At 38.5% G+C, this 26,026-nt stretch overlaps 2 protein-coding genes across 2 annotated transcripts in view; both read left to right on the top strand.

The window, feature by feature from the left end:
- Window positions 1-22,451, top strand: part of LOC139970653 (synaptotagmin-5-like) — a 57,059-nt gene extending 34,608 nt beyond the window's left edge. The window contains exons 7-11 of the mRNA XM_071976528.1: window positions 116-247; window positions 1,621-1,824; window positions 3,103-3,223; window positions 19,828-20,033; window positions 21,932-22,451. Coding sequence (XP_071832629.1) covers window positions 116-247; window positions 1,621-1,824; window positions 3,103-3,223; window positions 19,828-20,033; window positions 21,932-22,042 — 774 coding nt within the window. The 3' untranslated portion in view covers window positions 22,043-22,451. The remainder of the gene's footprint in view (window positions 1-115; window positions 248-1,620; window positions 1,825-3,102; window positions 3,224-19,827; window positions 20,034-21,931) is intronic.
- On the top strand, window positions 13,960-17,195 carry LOC139970654 (uncharacterized). Its single transcript, XM_071976529.1, has 3 exons — window positions 13,960-14,259; window positions 14,782-14,893; window positions 15,387-17,195. The coding sequence occupies exons 1-3, from the start codon at window positions 13,994-13,996 to the stop codon at window positions 15,669-15,671; spliced, it is 663 nt and encodes a 220-aa protein (XP_071832630.1). The 5' UTR covers window positions 13,960-13,993; the 3' UTR covers window positions 15,672-17,195.
- Window positions 22,452-26,026: the final 3,575 nt, after the last annotated feature.

Raw genomic sequence — 26,026 nt, 5'->3', positions numbered from 1 at the left:
AGTTCTTATTTTAGAAAATTAAACAGGGCGACATAACAAAATGTAACAGTGATTCATGATTGTTTATGTGTTATAATGTGAACATTCGAAGTGACCATGGCTAGTTTTTCCTCAGATATCTGAAATAGACCAAGTGGATATACGCACAAAAACAGACGGTGGCATTTCTCCAGCTCTTTATGTGGCTGGCTGTATCATGCCTGGTCAGCGACGTAGATTCAAGACTAAGGACTCGGCAGTTTCAGAGGTAAGGCATTACATTACGAGTCACTATATAACAAGAACTCTCGTACATTTGCAAATGGATGACAGTGACGAAACTAAGAAGAAAGTGATATAATTTCCAGTTTCCCCTCCTGAGATCTTAACGTGAAGAATTGGTGCAAGTTACAATATTAATAACTAAAACACAACACAAACTTGGAGAAATTGAAGGAACGCTGGAGAAAATTAGTTGATTAAAAAATGCGATCACCGCGCCCGAGGTATAATATCAAGACTAGTAACGTCCATTTAGAGGACAGTACTAACCTTACGTGGGTTGTGGTTACGCGATTATTATTCCTCTTGTCAACATCCAGTGTTCTTACCGATAGTGAAATTGTCCTATAATTAAATATCTCAGAAATGTTATACGCGAATTTCCTTGCTACTTCGTTTCTTCGATAGGACAGTTCGAGGCCATCTCCATCAGTAGTTGTCGCAAGCGGCATAAACCTTCATCGAGTATATTCATCGTCACGTGAAATGAGTTGTGCAGTTGTGAAATACAAGTGTAACGCAGGATATACTTGTGTTTCATAACACACCTGCGGGTTCAACATGTTCAAAAGGTTTCAAGTGAAGTTTCCAAACCAAAGGCCATTTTAATGATAATTCTAGCAACATCCAACCAGTAAATGCGTTGAAAGGGTCTTCATTTAATATACCGTTGTGTTAGTTTTCTGTAGTAATCACTATACAATACTATTTGATACTAAAATTCCATCAACAGGTTTTAATTTATTTCTCCCAGGTTTGACTTCAAATATTGCAGCAAAATTCAACGAACTTGATGTTTACTTGTGATTGATAGTAATATCAAATATATTTCCTTGACGAAATATTGAAAATCGAATAAACTTCATCTAAAAATCTTCAATAACCAGCCGCCTTGAGTGAAATGCCTGAGAGTGTTTCGAAACAAACAATTGAATAAAGATTTTCAGTATTTATTTCAGAACCTGAATTTCATTTACTTTTAAGGCTAGCACAGCCTTATTTTTCGTTATTTCTTTTTCATTATTGTGTTTAGATTCTGTTCGCAAACAAAAACATTTGGTCGTCACTGACTGACACCAACAAAAAGTGAAAGTAGTTAAATAATGTGAAAGTTTGTATTGTTGGGTTATTTTAAATTGATAATTTGACGTGCGAAATGTTACTGTTACATTCATGAAATGAAATAACATTTAATGCAGCCATACGTATTTCTGTGACGGGGTATATTCCGTTACAAATAAGACTGCAGTGACTGTATGTCTGTGGAAAGACTAACCTAGCCTAACGTTACGCTTATTTTGTGTCCTTCAACACGTTGCAATGGAGTTTATATCTTTACATTTCTGATTAAAATTGTAGGAACCTCGTTGGGAGGAGACATTCTTACTGAACGACCTTTCCTTCTCCGCTATTGGTCAATTGGCACTTCGGTTCCGCTTTATTCTTCGGCCTGCTGTAGGTCAAAGGTCAATCCATCTTGGCTCAGGTACAGCTCTCCTTCAAGACATGGAGTTTGGCAGTTCAAAGGACTTGGACATACCTCTCATAAAACCAACTTTTCAGGTGACCGTATAATGAGTTGCATATTATTGCATTTGACATGATCAAACAGCTACATAATTTAATCTAATTGTCTAACTGAATTAATTCCTTAAAGAATGCCCTTGAGCCGAAAAATGCCATGTACAAGAAAGAAAATCCTAGGACTTTTGATCTTCACAATTTAGAGAGAGCTGACATTACGACACTTCCATTTAGTTTTTATGATCTTGTGGGGAAGTTAGGTGTGGCGACCACTCGTCGGATTTTACTCGGATCCGCTCAGTCGACTTAGCTGCTATTTAGGGAAGTTTATATGTATGTTCAACAACACGGTATAAACTCGGAGCTCTCAATCCTTGTGGCTGTTTACTATTTTACCGAAGCATGTGCCAATAGGTATCACAACACGGTATGGGGGAAGGATCCGCTCAGCGCAGTGTTGTTGCTGCTATTTAGGGAAGTTTATATGTATGTTCAGCAACGCGGTATAAACTATAGGATCTCTCAATCCTTTTGGTTGTTACTATTTTACCGAAGCATGTGTGAATTGCTGCTATCAACCAAACCTACAGGCGTTACCAACTTGCAGTTTAAACCTTCTCAGCTTGACCCTCCATTTATTCCATTCAAATTCGAAATAATACCAAAATTACCGTCAAAGTAGCGACTACGGTTGACAGAACATTATCATTTCCGAGAAACTGAAATGGCATTGTACAGCTTCCAAATTATCGGCTGACATCATGAGAATGCGTCCACATTTTAGCAAAAGTGTTTACGAAAGAAAGGAATGACAGAAACTTTTTGTGAAAACTTTCATTTTGTATAGCAAACGTTATAGAGAAATATACCAGGGCCTAGAAATTGGTTGCTTCATTTTGTCCTAAAACATCGCGGTCATATTTGCAGGGATTTCATTTGCGGTGACAGTGGAATAGGAAACATGCAAAAATTACATGATTAAGCTCAAATTATCATTATAGTTGAGTATTAAGTACATTTGTTTATAACGGAGTTTTGTTGTTCTTGCAATATATAGGAAGGCATGCAGACTGGAAAATGTATGAAGAACCAATCTGGAATTTAATTTATTTCCCTTTCTTGCTTCCTAACTTTGTTTAGTTTCTTGATAAAACTGCGATCAGAAATTGTGGATGCATACTCTTATTGAAGTATGAACGTTTCATTAAGTAATTATGTGATACAAACTATAACGATGATAGATCCCTGTGCCTTCCCAAGGGCTGGCTCCATGAGTAGCGTTACATGTGTATGATTCTCTCCAAACTTCTTTTGCAGCATTCGGAACTTGGTGATCTTCATTTATCACTGTGTTACCAGACTGAAGCACAAAGACTGGTTTGTCTCATACTTGAGGCCAAAGATCTTGTGAAAACAACGTCCGTGGGTGCCCGAACACGTGAGCTCATTAAACAGTCATTCGTGGTATTTTCTGAGATTTAAGTTGGACAAAAATAATATACTACTGAAATGTACACAAATTAATAACCTATATATATTCCTACACTGTAAAAAAAAATCGTTAACGTTTGTCTTGATTTGGATTATTGTTTACAGAGGGAGAGGATTTTTCTTAGTTTAGATCACAATTCGATTATTCTAAAACCAACATCGAGTGCAAGGTTTGCCCTTATTTACGGGTAAGAAAGGAAAACTTTAGCTGGTTGAACGAAAATCTATCAGAACGCTTTTCTATTACTGAATATACGGATAAACGTTTTACCATATTATCCGGAAAGTTACTGTTACTCTGTCCAACAGGTAATGTTTATCTCTGCAAGCTTTTTTGGTGTTGACAAAAGCGCACATACGATTAATGTTAACACACGTTAGAATACGTAAACCCGGTTTTCGTTAACCCATCGATCGCGACATACACGCCAACGGCCACATTCGAACCAAACTTGGTTACCAACGAGGTAAATTTCTTGAATTTTAAACAGTTTGCACCCATCAAATCAAGTATCTTAGCTCTTTCATGATACAGTAGGATATACTCAACAAAAGGGAATCGCATTTCTTTCAAAGTTTTTGATAAATTCTGTATTTTCGTGGTAGACTTCGTCACGTCGGGTTCGCTGATGCGGTGGAGATGGTTAGGCTTGCAGGAGCGTACAGCATCTGTAGTATCTTAGCCCGTATACTAACCCCTATGTTATTTGTTAGGATATATGCTACACAATGAAACGCGTATACTGTAGCTAGCTTACTACGATGAGAGTATTGTAATACAATTACAAACGTTAGGCTTATCTATTCCTAAAATAAAGCAGGCCTAAGTGTAGCCTTTATAGTTTAATATCACCTTAGAGTAAACACATACTCCCTCTTAGTTTTGGTGTTATATGGTTAGACTTTTGTAAACAAAAGGTAATTGTGCATATATAACTAGGTCAAAAAATGTACAAAGAAAGCAGGTCCTCCTGTTTTAAAAATTTAGAAAATGTGGATGGAGGCTTAAAAGTAAATAACGCTTAGGCTTACAACTTTGGGGTTCCTTGCTGCTGAAAGCAAAAGTTAACGATGCATTCAGATTTATGTGTGTTTGGATGCATGTATATGTACCCTTGTAGCTAAGGGTCAGGATTACTCAACTAGGGAATGCGCGATGTTCATCACATTCACTATGTAGATGCATTATGTTTAGTGAGTGCAAGAACATTATTGTTTTGGTAGTTATATCATGAATATTAATGAGGTCACTGGGTCAAACCTGAAAACTATACATTTTGTTAGCCTACTCGAAAACCACAGTTCCCATTCTAGTGAAAGTTGGTATCGTGTAGTTAAGTAAAAACGTTAATGTGTTGATGTCTGTTAAATTTGATATATTAGCATATTAATGAGGGGGTGTGGCTTCATATAATTTTGTAACAATAAGCAATAACTTGATAGGGGAATGCTGATGTTTATCATAGAATTGACTTTCTGCTGGTATTTCATGAGGTGTCAGTTTGCCAAGGTATATTTCAAAATTTGGTGTTTTATTTTGTTTCCCAAAACAGGTGTTGGAGCTAAAACTATCACCACTTTGTGTTATCAACATTACCCACCACCATGAAAATTCTTGTTGAGTATGGTCATTCTAGGAAAGTAATTGAACTAGAAAATGAAGATACACTGTTCACTGAGTCATTATGCAATGCTCTCTGCATAATGATGAGTGTTCCATTTTCATCAGAAGAAACATTTTTCCAGTACTTTGATGAGGATTTTAAGTCATGGGTTGACCTTGAGCTTGGAACCAAAATTTTAGACAAGAGCAAGATTAAACTTAGCACTCTTCAACCTTTAGAGCCCTTGATAGGAACTGACAAACTCAATTTTAATTGTTCTGCAACTAGTGCATCTAGTTCTTGTGTGTCTGATGATGAGAGTGATAGAGCTTCCATTGAGCTTACAGTTGGATCACTTGATTTGGAATAGATATGACTCCACCAGAACTTTGTGCAGGTGTGATTGAAGATGTTCCAAATACCAAACAAGAGACCACTGAAGAATCAAACAAAATGATTAGTGTAACTGAAAAAGCTGGCAGTTCTGATGATAATAGTTGGGATATTCAGTTACTTTGTATCAAGTTTAGCATCACTTTGCAGAACAAGCTTGAAAATGAAGAACAACTACAGTGGGCCCAAAAACATGAACTACTCAATCATCTTGGAGACTTTCTGTACAAAAAAAACAAGTACCCAGATATGCACATGAAAAGGAGAATAGCTAAACAGCTAATAACAAAATATCCTTACTTAAGGGAGCGCATTGGCTCAGGTTATGATACTTGGACTGCGGCCCTTAACAATAAATTGAAATCACTGAGGATGAAAGATTCAAGTCTCTCATTAAAAAATGCGCCTCTTAAAAGAAAAGAGAGCATTCTACAAAAGGATGTTTTCAAGAGGCCCTGCAAAGGGGAATTAAATTTCCTGCCAGTGATACCATCCACTGAAGATGATACCTCTCTGAAAAGACATAAAGAAACCATGAAAAAGGAGATGTCAAATGTGATGCCGTACGAGAGCATTCACTAAAGAAGAATCAAAAACAGACGGATAGTTCTGCTCCAATTTATTAGGGGTTTGAATTAGCCTTTACTGGGTGTATGAGCCAGTAAAATATGGAAGAGGATAAATAGAGGACGGTGGTACAACCCACCGGACGGATGTGTAAAGCTCTGAAACTGTTAATAAAAATATGAAAAGAAATCATAAGTATAAATCCATAAATGAAACCTCAGTAATCAACGGTTAATACGACAAAATACCTCCTTGCATAATATATAGGTCTATGAAACAACATGAATAATAAATGGCCATGACACAGGTATTTAACTCATGCATCAAACCTTAAACGATTCATAAAATAACACTTTAGGATTAAACAAGTAGTGGAGGTAACATTTAAGTTATGGCACGTCTGCCTCTAAACAACCACAATTGCATTCTAAAAACAAATTAACACAATTTAATATGACATCGTACCTATCCATTTCGATTTACCCTCGACGGATACAACGATTCAGCACGATATGTATATGGTGAACCTATACACTTAACGGTACATGGGCGCAGCCATCTTGAATATAATATATAATGTACATAAATCTAACGAGACATGGGGGCCGCCATCTTAATAGGTGGCGCTCTTACACAACGACCTAGCACGTTATTACCACATACACAGTGTAAGGCATTTACAAACAGACTCACACTGTATATACTTTAGACCTAGGCTACAAGAAATAGCGTAAATACGGTATTATAAACGTAACATTTGCAGCATGTACTAAATAAATTGAGTGTGATTTAGAAAACAATCATTTAAGTATAATTAGACATAATACGTACACTCTTCGTAAGCGATCGTTTACGATTAGCCTACAGGACTATTACACGGTGAGTATGCAACAAGGAAAGTAACGTTGCCAATACTTGACTAACAAGCACACGTGAGGACAACAATTTGGCTATATTTCACGTGAATGAACCACTTCTTAACTTAAAATTGATATTGGGTGATCAAAGTGAATATTTATATTTACCTTTGCAGCTTCTCACATCCCGAATGTGATAGATAAAACTTTAAAATAGATATATAGAAATAGTTGATTACTTGATAAGGTGATATTGCTTCAGTAGTTTGACGGCGTGTGTGCAGAAACAACGCTCACGATAGCTAGAACGGAAGGGATGCTGTACACCAAAACAATACAAGCCACTGTTCTAGTGAGTGACAGTACAGATAAACAATACAGTCCACTGTGCTACGCACGTAGATACAGGCAAATTGTTGGGTCACAGGTCAAACTACAGTAGTTGCTAAGGGGAGAGTTCATGAATATGGATTTCGCCACCTTCCCTCACACTCCCCTGCTAAAGAACTGTTTGTCCTCAAACATGGTATAAACGCTATAGTTGGAAGCAAGAACAAATTTGTACAAAGTGAAATGTTAAGTAAAAATAATGAAAATTAAGAGTAAGTCCCAGGTATACACAGTATACAATACATGGGTGATCAAGGTAGCAACAGAGGTAATTAACATCAAGGCAATCAGTGAATGAATGATATAAAATATAATGAGGTAGCACACAGTCACTGGTACCATAAATTAGTAACAGCTGCACTAACACTAACAAGTACAATGGGTACTTATTACTATTTGGAAAAATTAAACAATTAGTATAGCAATTGGCTTATACTATTAACAAGGAAGAACTGTTTGAGAGTTTGGGTGTGCCGGTACAGGTAGTTAAATTTAATCTTTCAAGAACTGTTGTAAACAAAACACACCTCAAAGTTTGGAAATTAAAAGTAAGTTATGAATGCCTCTGATATTAATCAAACCCTGATCTTACGGTGATGACGCTCTTTGGAGTTCGATGAAGGTTGGAGTGCTTTCCTCTGGTCTTGCGAGTACTCCTTCGTCGCCTGTCGGAGGTCAGAGAGTCATTCCAAACGTCATCAGCCGGTTTACTGTGGTTGGGGTCGTCGTCAGATTCACTTCCAGTAGAAGGGGCATTGTCGGAACTACTAGATGGGGCGGAGACGTGAGGTCTTCTCCTAGCTGGTCGATTGGTTGACTTCGCTGGGGTAATCATCGGGCATGGGCGGATTTCTCTCCGATGTACAGTCTTGGAGATCCCAGTACCATCAGCTTGCTTGATCTTATAAGTTGCTCCATCACCTGGTCTGGCGGTAACCGTGTAAATTACTTGTCCCCATTCATCTGCAATTTTGTGTCTCCCAGGAGGGTGAGATTTAAGGTAAACCCTTGTTCCTAGGGACAGCGGATGCTCCTTGGTAAATTTATCATACCGGGCCTTTCTGGCAGAGGCCTCCAGGGCTAGTCTCTCCCCTGCTTGACGGAAAGCCATCTTTAAAACATCTGAATGTGAGGCTACCCACCGTGTTACCTCATCTTCGGTGTTATGCTGCTGATCATCAGAACCAGTGTTATTGAGAAGTATATCCACTGGTAATATAGGATCTCGACCAAACATCACATAGAATGGTGGAAGTCTGGTAGAGGCATGTGGTGTACAGTTGTAAGCATGTAGAACCTCAGGAAGGTGTTCTGACCATCTTCGTTTCTTGTTAGGTGGTAAAACCTTCAGCAAGTCATGGAGGGTACGGTTAAATCGTTCTGCTTGCCCATTTCCCTCCGGATGGTATGGTGTGGTCTTTGTCTTCTTGATGTTGTACAGGTGGCAGAGCTCATGAATAAGGTTAGACTCAAAGTTCCTCCCTTGGTCGGAGTGTAACCTCACAGGAGCTCCAAAAAGCAATATCCAGTTGTCCAACAATGCTCGTGCGGTTGTTCTGGCAGTCTGATCTTTTGTAGGGATTGCCCTGGTGAACTTCGAGAAAACATCTGTCATTACAAGGACATTTTCCTTTCCCCTGGCATCTTTCTCGAGGATCGTGAAATCAATGGCCAGAATTTCGTTTGGCCTTGAGGACTGGATAAACTTCAAGGGTTCTCTTATTTTGGGTGGGTTTTTGGCTCTTGTACATCGGTCACAGAGTTGGCAATGCTCTACAACATCTTGCTGTAAACGTGGCCAATAGCAGCGACTACGAACTAGTGACAGAGTTCGTTTAGTTCCCTGATGTCCTGTGTTATCGTGACACAGAGACAAAACCTCTTTCCGCAATACCTTTGGTAGCAACAGTTGACAGCCATCTGCACTTTGTCTGTACAGGAGTCCATTCTTTTCTTTAAGCTTGTCCCACTCCCTCAGGTACAGCTTTAGTTCAGAGCCTGGCATGACTGTTTGGTGATGTGGCTTCTCTCCTTTGTTCCACAAAGTCCACAGCTCTGAAAGTCCTGGATCTTTGTGTTGGAATTCCTGCAATTGCTGAACACTATATGAAGGCAACAGGATAGGGGACGTCTCAACTGTTGTTCCATCATCAGCTGGTAAGTCATCTACAGTATTGGCCCATGAAGCTACAATCAAGTCGTCGGGAACCTTTGTTAATCCTGCCACTGCTACAAAATTAGAAGTAGCAAGGGTAGAACTATCATTATCGTTGTGGCGTCGCCTCGACAAAGCATCAGCAGCAATGTTAGCCTTACCAGGTTTGTATTTGACCTCCATGTCAAACATTGCTAGGGCACCTACCCATCTCTGTCCAACAGCATCCAACTTTGCTGTCCTCAGGTGGGCCAGAGGGTTGTTATCGGTGTACACCACAAACTTGTTGCCAATCAAGTATTCTCGGAACTTTTCGGTGACTGCCCACTTCAGTCCAAGAAGTTCTAGCTTCATGCTAGAATACTTCTGCATGTTCTTCTCGGCTCCTCGTAGGGTACGGCTGGCATAAGAGATAACACGTCGTTTTCCTTCCTGGCGTTGCATCAGGATTGCGCCCAAACCTTGAAACGAGGCGTCAACTTCTACTTCAAACGGTTGAGAAAAATCTGCATACGCCAGAATGGGTTGAGTACACAAAGCTCCTTTGAGTACTTCAAATGCCTGTTGATGCTCTAAATTCCAGTCCAATTCAGATTTCTTACTCTGTTTAAGAGCCTGCATGGTCTTGGCCACTAAGGCATGTAATGGCCCTGCAATCTTAGAAAAGTTCTGAACAAACCTTCGATAGAATGAGCAGAATCCTAAGAAGGATCGCAACTCTTTGACGAATTTGGGAGTAGGCCAGTTTTTGACAGCTTCAATCTTATCTGGATCAGCCTTTACACCGTCTTTGGTAATTCTATGACCAAGGTACTTAACTTCGGGGCGGAAGAATTCACATTTAGAAACCTTGATCTTCAGACCATTTTGATGTAGTCTTTCCAAGACAAGTTCCAGATTGGCTATGTGATCTTCAAAAGTCTGTGAAAATACAAGTATATCATCAAGATAGCATAAGACAGATCTGAAGAACTGGTCACTCAGACAGGACTGCATCAGACGCTGAAAAGTCCCAGGGGCATTACAAAGCCCGAACGGCATACGGTTATATTCGTAGAGACCAAAAGGGGTGATAAAACTGGTCTTGTGTTTGTCTTTCTCATCGACTGCTACTTGATGGTATCCTGCTAGAAGATCGATGGTTGAGAACCATTTAGCGCCATGCAATGCATCAAGGGATTCATCAATCCGAGGAATTGGGTAAGCATCTTTAATGGTTTTGTGGTTCAACTGACGATAGTCAACGCATAGCCTAAGGGATCCATCTGGTTTCCTCACCAGAACAATCGGTGATGCAAAGGGACTGGTACTCGGGCGGATCACATTCTTCTCCAGTAACTTGCGAATGTGTTCCCTGACTTCTTCAAACTGTGACGGAGGGATTCGCCGGAAAGCCTGTTTGACTGGGACATCATCTGTAAGCTTGATCTGATGAGTAATGGTATCAGTATATCCTAGGTCCTCATCAGAACTGGCAAAAACATGATGATACCTTTGGAAAAGTTCCTCTGCCTGTTGGTGTTGTGGGATGGTCAGTCCTGGCCAGATAGGTGGGATAACATTAGAAGCAGTTGAGATATTGTTGACTCTTACTTGTATGCTCTCATAGGAGACCTTCCCGTCATCTATAACAACAGCCTCTAACACTTTTCCGAGAGGTGTTCTGGGTGGAATGAGTATATCTTCATCAGAAACATTAGAGATTGGCAGCTTAATTTTGCCTCTCTCTGACATAGCAAGGGTTGCTCCCACGACGATTCCCTTTGGTAGGTTTACATAAGGCTCCACTATAACCTCTACATCCCCCCTCACATGCTGGCAGGAAGCGCTTACGACTTGGGATGTCCTTGCTGGTATCACTGTCACAGCATCCCCTGGGCTCCTTACCAGTCCTTGGATGAGTGGTTGATGTCTTTTATCCTTTTCTTTAAGGGGTACCTGGTCCAAGAAGGTTTCTTGGTCTAGATTTTCCAACACATTCATACCAATAAGCATGGGAACTTGTTTCTCTACTCCTACAACAAGTATCCCCCTCTGTGGCACAGTGCAGTCTCCTACCTTCACATCTGCCTCGAAGTAACCGCTGTACGGGATATGGATGTTGTTGGCTGCATTAATGGATAACCAGTGCAATTTCTCCAGGGACTCACAACCAAACTTCTCCATGAAATGCCTCTCGGTCATTGTCGTCACCTGTGAACCTGTGTCAACCACTCCCTTCACTGGAACACCATTGACATATACTGTAACTTCAGGGCTCTTGCCAATAATCGAAGAAGGGATACCTATCCCTGAGCCTGGTTGTCTCTTACTTTTACCCAGATCCTGGCTCTCGGAGCTGGGTGATATTAGTTTCCCTGGGCTGGACGTTGAACTGGGGCAGGAGCTGGACACTGATTAGCATAGTGGCCTTTCTTGTGACATCGATGGCATTCTATTTGACTCTTGTCGGTCCTGGGACGTGGCTTAGTTTTACTCTGCTCTTCCAGTCTTAGGAGCCGGGCACTGAAATCATCCTGGCGGAGCTTCATATCGTCCAGCGTCTCTGTCTGACCCTTCAGAGCAGTCGTCAGACCTTCCAAAGCTCCTAAGATCTGTGAGTCCACCTCTGTGTGGTACGAGTTAATCTTCCTCCCTTGGCGTCTCCTTCGGGTGACGAAGTCGTCGTCTGCCAAATCCAAGGCTCTGTCACGCAGTTTAATAAAAGTGATGTTGGGCTCCTCCATTAGGCATCTTTTTACTTCACGCCTAAGAACACCATCCAGTAGCCCATCCCGGAACTGTTCCTTAATGGTTTTGTCTGAATCTGGGCCTCCCGCCATCTTTTTGAGCTTGTCTCCTAAGGACATAAGAGCAAACCCAAAGTCTGTAATGGTTTCGTCTTCTTTCTGCAGGCGATTACAGATTTCCCGCAGAACTCCTGCCAAGGTCAACTTTTCTCCGAAAGTCTCGGACAACGTGTTGAGGATTTGTTGAGGATTTGTCGAGACATCCTTTGGATGGTGGCGTATTTCTTGTCTAGCCGGACCCTCGAGGTGGGCCATAATAAAATCTGCCGCTTCCGCACCTTTCACTTTTCTTAACTTGGTTGCAGCCTTGATGTCATCTATAAAGTCTCCTACCAGGAGTGACCCTTCCACACCCGAAAAGACTCTAACTTTCCTTTCCTGCGGGATGACCAGGACCTGGGAGGTTCTTCCATCAGTTGCCTCTTTAGTCTTCCTCAACTCTTCCTCCAGAGAAGCCAGCTTCTTCCGGACATCCTTCAGAGTTGACATTGTTGTACCACCGTCCTCTTTATTTTGAAATTTAACGCTAAAATTTGGCTACCCCACTCGTACTACCAAAATGTGATGCCGTACGAGAGCATTCACTAAAGAAGAATCAAAAACAGACGGATAGTTCTGCTCCAATTTATTAGGGGTTTGAATTAGCCTTTACTGGGTGTATGAGCCAGTAAAATATGGAAGAGGATAAATAGAGGACGGTGGTACAACCCACCGGACGGATGTGTAAAGCTCTGAAACTGTTAATAAAAATATGAAAAGAAATCATAAGTATAAATCCATAAATGAAACCTCAGTAATCAACGGTTAATACGACAAAATACCTCCTTGCATAATATATAGGTCTATGAAACAACATGAATAATAAATGGCCATGACACAGGTATTTAACTCATGCATCAAACCTTAAACGATTCATAAAATAACACTTTAGGATTAAACAAGTAGTGGAGGTAACATTTAAGTTATGGCACGTCTGCCTCTAAACAACCACAATTGCATTCTAAAAACAAATTAACACAATTTAATATGACATCGTACCTATCCATTTCGATTTACCCTCGACGGATACAACGATTCAGCACGATATGTATATGGTGAACCTATACACTTAACGGTACATGGGCGCAGCCATCTTGAATATAATATATAATGTACATAAATCTAACGAGACATGGGGGCCGCCATCTTAATAGGTGGCGCTCTTACACAACGACCTAGCACGTTATTACCACATACACAGTGTAAGGCATTTACAAACAGACTCACACTGTATATACTTTAGACCTAGGCTACAAGAAATAGCGTAAATACGGTATTATAAACGTAACATTTGCAGCATGTACTAAATAAATTGAGTGTGATTTAGAAAACAATCATTTAAGTATAATTAGACATAATACGTACACTCTTCGTAAGCGATCGTTTACGATTAGCCTACAGGACTATTACACGGTGAGTATGCAACAAGGAAAGTAACGTTGCCAATACTTGACTAACAAGCACACGTGAGGACAACAATTTGGCTATATTTCACGTGAATGAACCACTTCTTAACTTAAAATTGATATTGGGTGATCAAAGTGAATATTTATATTTACCTTTGCAGCTTCTCACATCCCGAATGTGATAGATAAAACTTTAAAATAGATATATAGAAATAGTTGATTACTTGATAAGGTGATATTGCTTCAGTAGTTTGACGGCGTGTGTGCAGAAACAACGCTCACGATAGCTAGAACGGAAGGGATGCTGTACACCAAAACAATACAAGCCACTGTTCTAGTGAGTGACAGTACAGATAAACAATACAGTCCACTGTGCTACGCACGTAGATACAGGCAAATTGTTGGGTCACAGGTCAAACTACAGTAGTTGCTAAGGGGAGAGTTCATGAATATGGATTTCGCCACCTTCCCTCACACTAAGAAACGGGCCAAAAACTTGATTTTGATCGAGAAACTTATGGATAAAACATATCCACAACGAAGGGCATATTTAACCAATAAACCACTTGTTAAAGACTTACTTCAAGAGTATCCTGCTCTTCTGCTAACAGAAGAAATTAGCAATGAGATGACTCATTTGGTGAACATTGATTGTACCAAGAAAGTATCAAAGTTTCCTAGATTGGCCAAAAGTATCACCTTACTGGGAAGATGCTACCTGAAGAGTGTCAAGAGTGGTCCTAAACATGACAAGATCAAAGAAATTCTACACAGGTGTGACAGGTAAGTCTTCAACTTGAATTTCAGTCAGTTTAATCTCTACCAGTGTTGTAGACCTAACAGGAGGCTTGGGTGTTTAGCCTTATGCCCCCTTCAAAAGCTTTACGCTCCCAACGATCCCCACTCCAGTGTGGACAGACTATACCTGCCACAGACCCCAAGAAATCGTTCAAAGGTAAATAAATAGGAATGCGTAATAGAGTGTTCTTTTGCGTTCATTTTTATCTTCTAAATCACAAACAGATCTTAGACTAGTACCTTTCAAAAAACCTATCATCCCTTACATGAAATATTAGTCCCCTAAGGGTGCAAAAATGTCCTTTTTTGTTGCGATTGAGGAAATCCAAAACGTTACAAAGGCAAAGACCACATTTCTTTATTTCATGTGCCAACCTGCTGCTATGTTCATTGCATGTACTTATGTTATTTTTTACCCTTCTTAAAATCATGAATCGTGTATCAAACGTAAAACTATGCATGATGCAAACTATCATATTGTGTTCTTCACCATTGTTATTATTCCAGGAATATTAGAAGCTCTGAGGTAGACAGAACAGAGGAACAGAATAAAGCAGGATTACAGTTGCTACCATTGCTGCTACGGGAAAATGAAGAAGACTTCCTTTCCTACACAAATGTAAGATCAAAGTTGGAAAAGAATATTTGTGATCATGGCATGTTTGGTATCACCTGTTTCATGTTCTGAGTAAAATAGCATATCTTATGCAGGTGTAGATTCAGGGTGGGATTAACCATCCGAAGCCCCTTCCACCTTCACAATATACTTATTGCATCCATTGTAGTCAACTCCTCAATGACTTAAAGCGTTTGTGTGTAAATCATAACCTTTCTTGCATATTTCTTTATTTATAGTCTTCCAGCATGACAACAAGAACTACATCCCATTTTATGATTAAAGTTTAGTTGCTTGTATATCCTCTTACTATGGGTAAAACGTACCATAGAAGCACCAAGCCATATAGGGATGCGCACATATGGGGTATGGGAAGGATAATTGTCCAAGCATGGACCAAGTGTAATGCACTGCAAAGAGAAAGATATGTCTTATCCTGTCATTATAAACCTGTTGCATTATGACATTTTGTATGTATTGTTTTTATTCATTTCAGACTTCAAACGAATTTCAAAAGATTGCAGAGTCAGTGTCAACCCCAACAGTTATAATCAGTGAAAGTACATGTGCCATTGCTGCTGAGTCCCAAGTGCTCAAGGAAGGTGATTCTGTGGACAGTCTCATTCATCTCATCAGTATGTTTTATTGTGTCAATATTGAATACCCGAGATCATGTAACTGTACATTGACATATGTACAAAAGGAGATTTTTGAAATCACTGACAATAAAAAGGTACCAGCTAAGTTGATAACCTTTGTAACAAAAGTCGCTAGCCAATAGATGATTAACCCCAAGCGGTCTCACATGGACATGCAACATTAAGCGAATCCAGCACAGCTACTATACGATAGCAGGAAAGAAAATTAGCATGTAAAAGCGACTATACGAAAGCTTGGAAGCACAATCTAACTGCATGTTTGTTTTTAAGATTTGGAATTCTTTGCTAGGCCTGGTGTAGATTCAGCATCGTTCATTAGGTTGGGAGTTACTGATAAAAAAGTAATGCATTGAAAAATGTAACTTTAAAACATTTTTTGAGGGGGTGAGAGGGTAGCAAATTTGTATTTTGTTGAAAATATATTCCTCCATGGGAAAAGCCCAATTAAATATTCTTTTAAATCTGGGGCAGGGGTTACACTCTTGGATCACTAGGTAAATCGTTGCTAGTAGACTGACAGTACACATGGGATGCTATGTGGTGTTGAGATTAATTATTTCAAATTATGGTAACACATAACATTTGTATATATTTAAAGTGTAATTGATTGTTTGTACTTGCTTCATATGATACTTTGTTGTATACACCTATTTTGTCTATGGGGAGAAGGTATACTCTTGGTTAAACTAGGAAAATTGTTGTGAGTAGACAGGTGGTATTTATAAGGTGTTCGGTGGTATTGTCATTCCCACCCTCCACCCTATATGGAGCTTTTTCATTTTGTGTATTAATTTAAATAATGCTTAACACATAATCTTTGTGAATGTTTTAATTGTAATTGATTGTTTGTTCTTGCTTCAAATGATAGTGTTTGTATACATGTAGCCTTGGGTAAATAAGAAAACAATTGTTGGTTAGGCATGACGTGCTATAGTAGGTGTTTAGATGTGAGATTTGGGTGTGATAAGGTGACCTGAGATGAATCAATGTTATAATCAAGAAGCTCTTTTAAAATTCTTGATTGTATGGTCACCGCATCCTACACCTCATTTTAAGGGATGTTTCATGTTGTATTTTTATTTTAAATAATACTAGACATGAATGTTTGCATATTATTAAATTGAAATTGATTTATCTCTTCTTATCTTTATAATTTTTAGTTGATTATTTTTAACTTGTTTGAATTCGTTTTTTGTTCTTTATGGGTGAGGGGTGTAATGCTATCAGTCCCTTTATTCTGTCACTGCCAAGGCATGAAAGTATGTCAGTGGAACGATTTTACTCAGCCATGTATATAAGATGGGTGTTAGAGCTAAAGGTGGTCCGAGTTAAAATAAGGAGAAAAGTACTGGAGACCAATTTTGTCAGTTTCAAACTCACTCTCTAAGTTTCACTTGTAAAAGCAGCCCACCCTTCACCACATACAGGTGCTTGTTCCATGTGTTGTTATCTTTAGTGATACATATACAATCCTAAACTCTACATTTTTAAATTTTCATTGATAGTCTTTGCATGGTATTATTTGTTGGGTTTTAATAAATATTTCTTACTTTAAAATCAAGTTTGTATCATTTTCAGTCTCACAGCTCTTACTATTCATTGTTATTATTCTATGTATATAAGATGGGTGTTAGAGCTAAAGGTGGTCCGAGTTAAATAAGGAGAAAAGTACTGGAGACCAATTTTGTCAGTTTCAAACTCACTCTCTAAGTTTCACTTGTAAAAGCAGCCCACCCTTCACCACATACAGGTGCTTGTTCCATGTGTTGTTATCTTTAGTGATACATATACAATCCTAAACTCTACATTTTTAAATTTTCATTGATAGTCTTTGCATGGTATTATTTGTTGGGTTTTAATAAATATTTCTTACTTTAAAATCAAGTTTGTATCATTTTCAGTCTCACAGCTCTTACTATTCATTGTTATTATTCTGTACATCAGTCTTAAAAGGCAGAGAATTCCATAATATACATAATTTTCATGCAAATATATGTACTGTGTCAATAGTATTCTGAACAGATAATTGAAAGATAATCTCTAAATTCTAAAATTAGGAAGACTAAAACTGAATCCGTTGAAGGTAACTCTAAAAGTGGTAATATTTCAGGAAACACTTGCGTTTTTAAGGAGAAAACACCGTTTTCGGTTGCAGCAACTCAATATTGATGAAACACGCAAAACAGGATTAACGTTTAACCAAGATACGGTTAACATCTTATGGATTAATCTGAGGAAACCCGACTTTTGGTTGCAGCAACTTTAAACCATTTTCAAGGAAACGTTTACGATTTTTTTTTACAGTGTATAGACCGTTGTACCTTAGCTAACTGTAGTTTTTGTGTATAGCCTTCAAAGTTTCTGGTGTTGTTCTACGTTCAGATTTCGTGTATATACCTATAGAACCATATCATGGACTCAATACGCTGTGTTAATAGACGTATCGGTTAGTGTGAGATGTTGCAATGTCAATCTTACAATTTACGATTATAGTTTTCATCATTAGATGGGTGGGGGTCCGGTGGGTACTCCGTCGACTTGAAATAATTGAAAACTTCGGAATCTCACACACGGAGTTGTTACTCCTTGATTCATAGCTGTGGTCAATCTAGTGGAATAGCGACACAAATTTCTCATTGTGTAATGTGTGTAACAGATGCTATTTGCACGTAGAATTGTGTATGATCAAATCTTTCTAGTAGTTACCATCATTTTGTTGCTCAAATAATGACGCCATAAACCCGCCGATGATATGCAGGAGGATGAAACGCATACTCCCTAGTATACGCACCGTCTCCAGCCACATGAGAAGAAATAGAGAACAAATTTTCAAAGATAAATTCAACCGTTAAAAGCTTGAAAGAGATTTATAAATGAAGGACAAGTTTAAGACTAACGATTAATTTTAAGAAATACAACTTGTACATCAAGTAACAACTTTGTCATGTCTCATTAGTTTCTTATAATTTATACTAACGACGCCGCTGTTGTATTGACTCATTTAACCATGGAAGTTTCATACAACACCTGCCGTGATCCGAAGTAGTAATTTCCTGACGATTAGAGATAGTTAGCAAATGTCAAGCAACAGGGACGACGGATGAGACCAAAATTTCTCGAGCTTTGTCCTTTGTGATTGAAAAGCAAACCAGAGCACCAACGGCAGTGGGTTTAGTGGGAAGTCAATAAAAAGTGTATGAGGAGGAGGAGATGGAGAAATGAAAACTTCGCTCAGTTTGGGTATCTTTGCCAGACGAGTATTTAGTTTCTTGATGCTACGTTGGCTCATTTTATCTCTACAAATGTCGACTACTTTAGATCAAAATTTCGTCTATACCCCCCCCCCCCCCTTGAAATATTGACTATTTTACCTCGAATGTTCAACTCGTTTATGTTATATAACTTTTAATTTCACAATTTCACATTGAGACTTTGTATTTTGTTACTGGTCTCAGAATTTGAAATATTTTACCTCAAAACGTCCAATATTACGTTATGAATATTCGACTTATTCCCTGTCAAACGTTCGACTATATAATATCAAAATATCGACTTAAACTTAAAGTTTGGGATTAGATGGTGTAAAGCGTGGTGGGATGGCACTATGCAAGGTAAGGTATGTAGTATAGACACGTAAGTTTAAAGGATGGGTTTGAATGTTTTCGATGTTTCCGCAACATTTTGACTTTTGACTTATAGAAATTTTGAGGAAGAAAGTAAGATATTCGAAGGATTATTAGGTATGTGAAACCCAAATCAGATCATTTGACGGTTGGTTCTCAATTTTCTCGTACGGGAATTAAAGTGGTGCCAATATGCAATACAGCCATCGTGTTGTATACATGTAAGACTGTTCAGTTTTGAATTATTATATAACCAGTTATTATTAGTTTATGGATATATGTTTTCTACAGTATTTATTTACCCATGCCAAAAAATTGGAACAGCCCTAAATCCTTCGCCTCCCCATTCTCAGTTGTTAGTTTCGAGTACCAGGTCCGAGTTATCCATGATTGGTGCTTCCTGTAGAATCTTGAAACTTCTCAAGTTGCTGGCATTAAGCAGTTTTGCCAAAGGCACTTATCAGCTCGTTTTTCATCTCTTATTTTATATCTTTTTTTTTGTACTCTATCAGGTGGACGCTTACCATATGTATGAATGTTCGCAAGTATTATATGAACGCTTACGGAAACAATAAAGCTAGCCCAGTGTCGTTTGAGATGCCAACCTTGCATCTTTATATAGTACGATATATTCATTTTATCTCGTCACGTATAGAGTCCTCAGTTCGTATTGACGTCATATCAGGCGATAGACGGCTAGACCGCCAAAAGACCAGCGCCGTCAAAGAGACAGACAACCCCGTATGGAACCACCAAGTTGTCTTTCCTATTCCAACAGACGGATCAGCACTGCAAGGTGTTCAGTTTCTCTTCGCGGTCATTCAGAAAGATATGGTGAAAGGAACTCATACCGTCGGCCAAGTAAGAAATTTGACATCCCAGATATGGCGGCTTCTTGAGTTTGTGAATTCTCCTCCAAACCGGAAACGTTAATTCAAATTAGTGTTAACTTACCCCTTCCCTTTAACCGCCTCTGTTTGCAACCGGAAGCCATTTAAAATACAAGAATGTCATCATTAACGAGAGGTTTAAAGGACCAACTTTAACGTACTAAAACAGAAGTACCTTCTAGACACTAATAGGGTTCTGTTATGGTCGTGTGTTGTTTAGGGTTAGTTTGGTTAGTTAGTTGAGTGGTCGTTTTATGAAATTAAGCGAGTAATACAAACTTCTATGCTGTAAACCTTGGATAGAGCAAGGTTCCAACATTTACAATGAGTAAAGAGAAATGGAAGGGGGGGGGGGAGTGGGTGTTGAATTTCCCAAGTATTTGTGGACGTGGTGTATTAAAATACTTATGCATACATTTCCAAGGAAGAAATTACATGCATATTTTTTAGAAAAAACGCATAAGCACTTTGCAACAAGGTCAATTTGGTTCAATTCGTGTCGACGTAGACATTATTTGTAGAAGAAACACTGTCGGAACGCATGGACTTTTTTAAAGGTAATAAGTGGGGGGGGGGTGGACAATTAAAAGATAAGAAACTTCATCGATTACCAGAAATTTCGATATTTCTAAAGAAGAAGACAAAATTGTGAGAAAACAAAATACTCAAGGAAAATAAAAAAATTGGGATAGTGAAATTTCCAACGTCCCATCTCGACCAGCTTAACCTCTTCTCAATCCCACCGGCTTCTGCCCATTCAAATAGCTTTGCAATTCTTGATCCCTTTGGCAGTGGCAAATCTAGGATTTTAGAAATGAGGAAATGTAGCCCTGTGATCATTGAAGGGTGGTTTGGGATTCTTCCCCCAGAAAAAAAATGACATTTAGGACCTCAAATGGTGCATTATGTGGTATATATATCTAGATTATAAACTAGGACTATAATTACGTCTAAACGAACGATTGTGCTAATACTTAGATACGTTTGATTTTTTGTGTGAAGATGAACGTGAGGGTGTGTAAACCACCCCCGGATCCGCGCAATCTTGGAACAAGAGAGTGACAGGATCAAATCAAAATTAGTATTGAATATACTTACCAGTGTTTTCCAAACTGTCCTATCAAAGTAAAGTTTGCACAAATTCCATATCATTAAATATTTCAGATTTGGAAAAGCTCATTCCTCTTCTTCTTAATTAAATATCGCATTCTAGCGATGCAGAAATCTCTGAATTGGCACAACTTCATAGTGGCAAACAAGGATTTCAAATGTGGAGGATCCTAAAATCCCTCCCCGATGAAAGGAGTAGAAGAGAATGAAGGAGTTTATAAGAGAGGACGTCGCTCTTACGTCGTTCAAATCATTCAGGGGGTCCTCAGAAATAAATTAGACGTCAAATGGCGCGGCATATTTAGACTATAAATTAGGTCAATAAATAGCCCTGAATGCAAAATTTTGCCAATAATTTGATTTGTTGAATGAGGTTGAAAAAGGAGGGGTGTACTCCCATTGCAGTGGTTTTAATCTCCCTTGCTTCGTATAAAGTAACCGCCGATGGATGATGGAAGGCCCATCCCTTGTTTACTTCATGCAACCGTGCAGCTTTGGCATAGTTTTACTAATAATTAGAGTGATTCCCTTATTGTAGAAAATAAATATCTTTTTTGGATTGAAACTAACTGGAGGGACCAAACTGCTGCAGTGGAGAGCTGCACAGTCCCCTCGAGAGATTGGGCTGGGGTAGTTAGTATGTCTTTTGTCCATTTAGCTTATGACTGACACGTACCAGCTCTCTGAAAAGGCACGTGTTATATAAACATTTCGAGTGTTATTTCGTAAAACATTATTACAAATCTTTCTCTTTCTCAGGTGGTACTTGGCTGGGATGCCGTTTGTGAAGGACTTGAACATTGGCAGGAAGTGATACAAAACCCTAACAGACCAATCGCAGCATGGCATAGTCTAGAGAGTCCCGAGTGAAACTGAATATTATTTTAAGGTCATTTTTAAACCGTAAAATTGATTGAGTAGATATGTAGTATGTGCGTCATGGTACAATACTTGTAGGGATTGATTGACTTATTTTGATGTCTTGAGGAAGTGTCATGACTTGGGTTGACTCTTAGAGGTAGAGCTGTTAGCCTCGACTTACGACCTTTACCGAATGAAGTCACCGAATCTTATCTAGCTATAGTTAGAGCTATTAGCATCGACTTACGACCTTTACCGAATGAAGTCACCGAATCTTATCTAGCTATAGTTAGAGCTATTAGCCTCGACTTACGACCTTTACCGAATGAAGTCACCGAATCTTATCTAGCTAGATTTAGAGCTATTAGCCTCGACTTACGACCTTTACCGAATGAAGTCACCGAACTTTATCTAGCTATAGTTAGAGCTATTAGCCTCGACTTACGACCTTTACCGAATGAAGTCACCGAATCTTATCTAGCTATAGTTAGAGCTATTAGCCTCGACTTACGACCTTTACCGAATGAAGTCACCGAACTTTATCTAGATATAGTTAGAGCTATTAGCCTCGACTTACGACCTTTACCGAATGAAGTCACCGAATCTTATCTAGCTATAGTTAGAGCTATTAGCCTCGACTTACGACCTTTACCGAATGAAGTCACCGAACTTTATCTAGCTATAGTTAGAGCTATTAGCATCGACTTACGACCTTTACCGAATGAAGTCACCGAATCTTATCTAGCTATAGTTAGAGCTATGAGCATCGACTTACGACCTTTACCGAATGATGTCACCGAATCTTATCTAGCTATAGTTAGAGCTATTAGCCTCGACTTACGACCTTTACCGAATGAAGTCACCGAATCTTATCTAGCTATAGTTAGAGCTATTAGCCTCGACTTACGACCTTTACCGAATGAAGTCACCGAACTTTATCTAGCTATAGTTAGAGCTATTAGCCTCGACTTACGACCTTTACCGAATGATGTCACCGAATCTTATCTAGCTAGATTTAGAGCTATTAGCCTCGACTTACGACCTTTACCGAATGAAGTCACCGAACCTTATGTAGCTAGAGTTAGAACTATTAGCCTCGACTTACGACCTTTACCGAATTAAGTCACCGTACCTTATCTAGCTAAAGTTTAGAGAACATCAATTTTTATATTGTTTGCGCAACGAGTTTTTGCTTGTTTTTTATTTCCATATACTCACATATATTATACCCAACATTGGCAGCTTTCACACGCATGCATCATCAAAGGGCCCAAGTAGACAGAAACTAACCCGCAAGAGATGTAGTTGTGATCAGCTATGATGATAGGAACTGATGTGAATTCAACAAAAACGTAGGCTAATATTAGAAACTAGCATACGTATTCAGCACACCTTTAGTGCGATAGGGCTTATAACATCCACGGTGATACACATGTAATTCATTGCGAGTTATATTCAGTAGCCTCTTTATGAACTATCTTCGATTATGGATAATTGGTGTCCTTCAAGTGATTACGTTTATTTCATATTACTTGGAGTACTAACTGTTTTAATACTTGTAGTTTCTTTTTGCATATCAGAACCCCTTGTCTGTTAGTTAATACACATTACATGGTCATTTAGTAGTGTGGTGTCTCATGGATGGCATTCAGTTCTATAAAAGCAAGAATTTGGAGTAATAACTAAAAGAAAACGGTTACTACCCAGTATCTACTATTCCTGCTCATGAAACTACTACTCACAGCCTCAAAAAATATGCTCATCCTACAAAGGAAGTCTCGTTAATAATTTACTTTTGTCTGTTGAAATAGAAATGTATTCTAAGAATTCTTTGGAATTTGATATGAGAAAACAACATTTGGAGTTGACATGTCTTTTTTTTAGCAAAATGAACTTGAAGCAAACTGACAATGTTGTTTTGTGTTTTCTTTAAAATCTTCATCCAGCTTTCTTCATTAACACTATAACACGTGAGTACACTACAGTCACTGTCGTATTGATAACTTCACATCCTGTCAATAACAATGAAGTAAAACACAAAACATTTGCTGTAAGTGTGCAAGTATGACATCACACATGTTTGCTTAAAGTTCACTATTAAATGTACAAGCTAACAATTTCAATTATCAATTTCTCGAACTTCAATGTTGGAATTACACGCAAATTGCACCAGGATACTTATAGTCCATCGGGGCAGGCTACAAAAAGTGTTTAAAAAACCTGCTTCGTTGCACATATTTAGTATCAAGGTTTGTTGGTTGGAAGTTGTAGAGGGGTGTCATGGGAACATTTTTCGCGATGTTGGATGATTGGAGAGGTGTTAATTTTCGAGTAAACAACAAACAAATGACGTCACTCTTATAAGGTGTATACGACAATTACAACAAAGCAGTTCCTTGTCACAGCAAGATGAAAATGGCATTTAAATGCTCTTGAACTTATTAGACCCTAGATGTTTTTGTTGACAGTTATAGAGGGATGTCCTGAAATTATCTTAGGAGTTCTTGGATGCTTGGAGAGATGTTATCTTACGTGTAAACTACAAATAACCTCACTACGAAGTGTGGGCTAAATTAAAAATCAGCAACGACTATTCACAGCAACATGATAATAGTTTTTAAATGTTACTGAACCTATTTAGAACCAAGATTTGTTGGTTGGATGTTGTAAAGAAATCTCCTAAGAATAGTTGAAGAGTTGTTGGATGCTAAAAGAGGTAATACTTTACGAGTAAACAATAAACATATGACGTCATAGTCCATCAAGGCTGCAGGCTTCAAAAAGTGCTTAAAAAGGAGTTTCGTTGCACATATTTAGTACCAAGGTTTGTTGGTTGGAAGTTGTGGAGGGATGTCCTGGGAACATTTTTCGCGATGTTGGATGATTAGAGAGGTGTTATCTTCGAGTAAACAACAGACAAATGACGTCACTCTTATATAGTGTACGACAATAACAACAAAGCAGTTCCTTGTCACAGCAAGATGAAAATGACATTTAAATGCTCTTGAACTTATTAGAACCTAGATGGTTTTGTTGACAATTATAGAGGGATGTCCTGAGATTATCTTAGGAGTTGTTGGATGCTTGGAGATATGTTATCTTACGTGTAAACAACAAATAACCTCACTACGAAGTGTGGGCTAAATTAAAAATCAGCAACGACTATTCACAGCAACATGATAATAGTTTTAAATGTTACTGAACCTATTTAGAACCAAGGTTTGTTGGTTGGATGTTGTAAAGAAATGTCCCAAGAATACTTGAAGAGTTGTTGGATGCTAAAAGAGGTAATACTTTACGAGTAAACAATAAACACATGACGTCACTGTTATAGGTTGGACGACAATAAACACTCAGGAGTTCCTTCTAACAGCAAACAGGATGTGTTGGTTGAAAGTAATAGAGGGATAGCAAAAATAATATTTAAAGAGTTGTCGGGTGCTAGGAGAGGTTATTTTACGAGTAAACAATATAAATATGATGTCACTCTTCAACGTTTTACGATAACGAAAATAGAGCAGTTTCTTGTCACAGCAAGATGATGACATAATTTAAATGTTCTTGCACTAAAGGTATTTAGGACAAGGTAATGTTGGTTGAAAGCTATATAGAAACGTCTGAAGAATATTTTAACAGTTGTTGGGTGCTAAGAAAGGTGTTATGTAAAGAGTAAACAATAAACAAATAACGTCACTCTTATATGTTGTACTGTACGACAATTAAAACAGAGCAGTTCCTTGTCGCAGCAAGATGATAAAATAATTAAACACAGTATTTAGAACCAGGATGTGTTAGCTGAAGTAATAGAGGAATGTCCGAAGAATATTTTGAGAGTTGTTGGATTCTTAAAGCAGTGCTTAACAAAATTATGTTGTGATAAACAAAATTTGAATAAATTCATTTTTAAACACTGTCCGTCCCCTGAAGTCTGCCTCGAGACTCACCTTTAACGCAAATGTAGCTGGTCAAATACGCAGTGACCAGGCGAAAATA

This window comes from Apostichopus japonicus, chromosome 8, assembly GCF_037975245.1.
Source record: "Apostichopus japonicus isolate 1M-3 chromosome 8, ASM3797524v1, whole genome shotgun sequence".
In the NCBI taxonomy this organism is placed as follows: domain Eukaryota; kingdom Metazoa; phylum Echinodermata; class Holothuroidea; order Aspidochirotida; family Stichopodidae; genus Apostichopus; species Apostichopus japonicus.
Note: the sequence above shows the minus strand (reverse complement) of the source record. Positions and strands in the feature narration are given on the sequence as shown.

What these genes read in the sequence shown, in the direction of transcription:
- LOC139970654 (XM_071976529.1), top strand. Translation starts at nt 13,994, where the DNA reads ATGGATAAAACATATCCACAACGAAGGGCATATTTAACCAATAAACCA. An exon ending in ATTCTACACAGGTGTGACAG is followed by an intron (nt 14,260 to 14,781) that starts GTAAGTCTTCAA and finishes TTATTATTCCAG; the next exon opens with GAATATTAGAAGCTCTGAGG. An exon ending in ACTTCCTTTCCTACACAAAT is followed by an intron (nt 14,894 to 15,386) that starts GTAAGATCAAAG and finishes TATTCATTTCAG; the next exon opens with ACTTCAAACGAATTTCAAAA.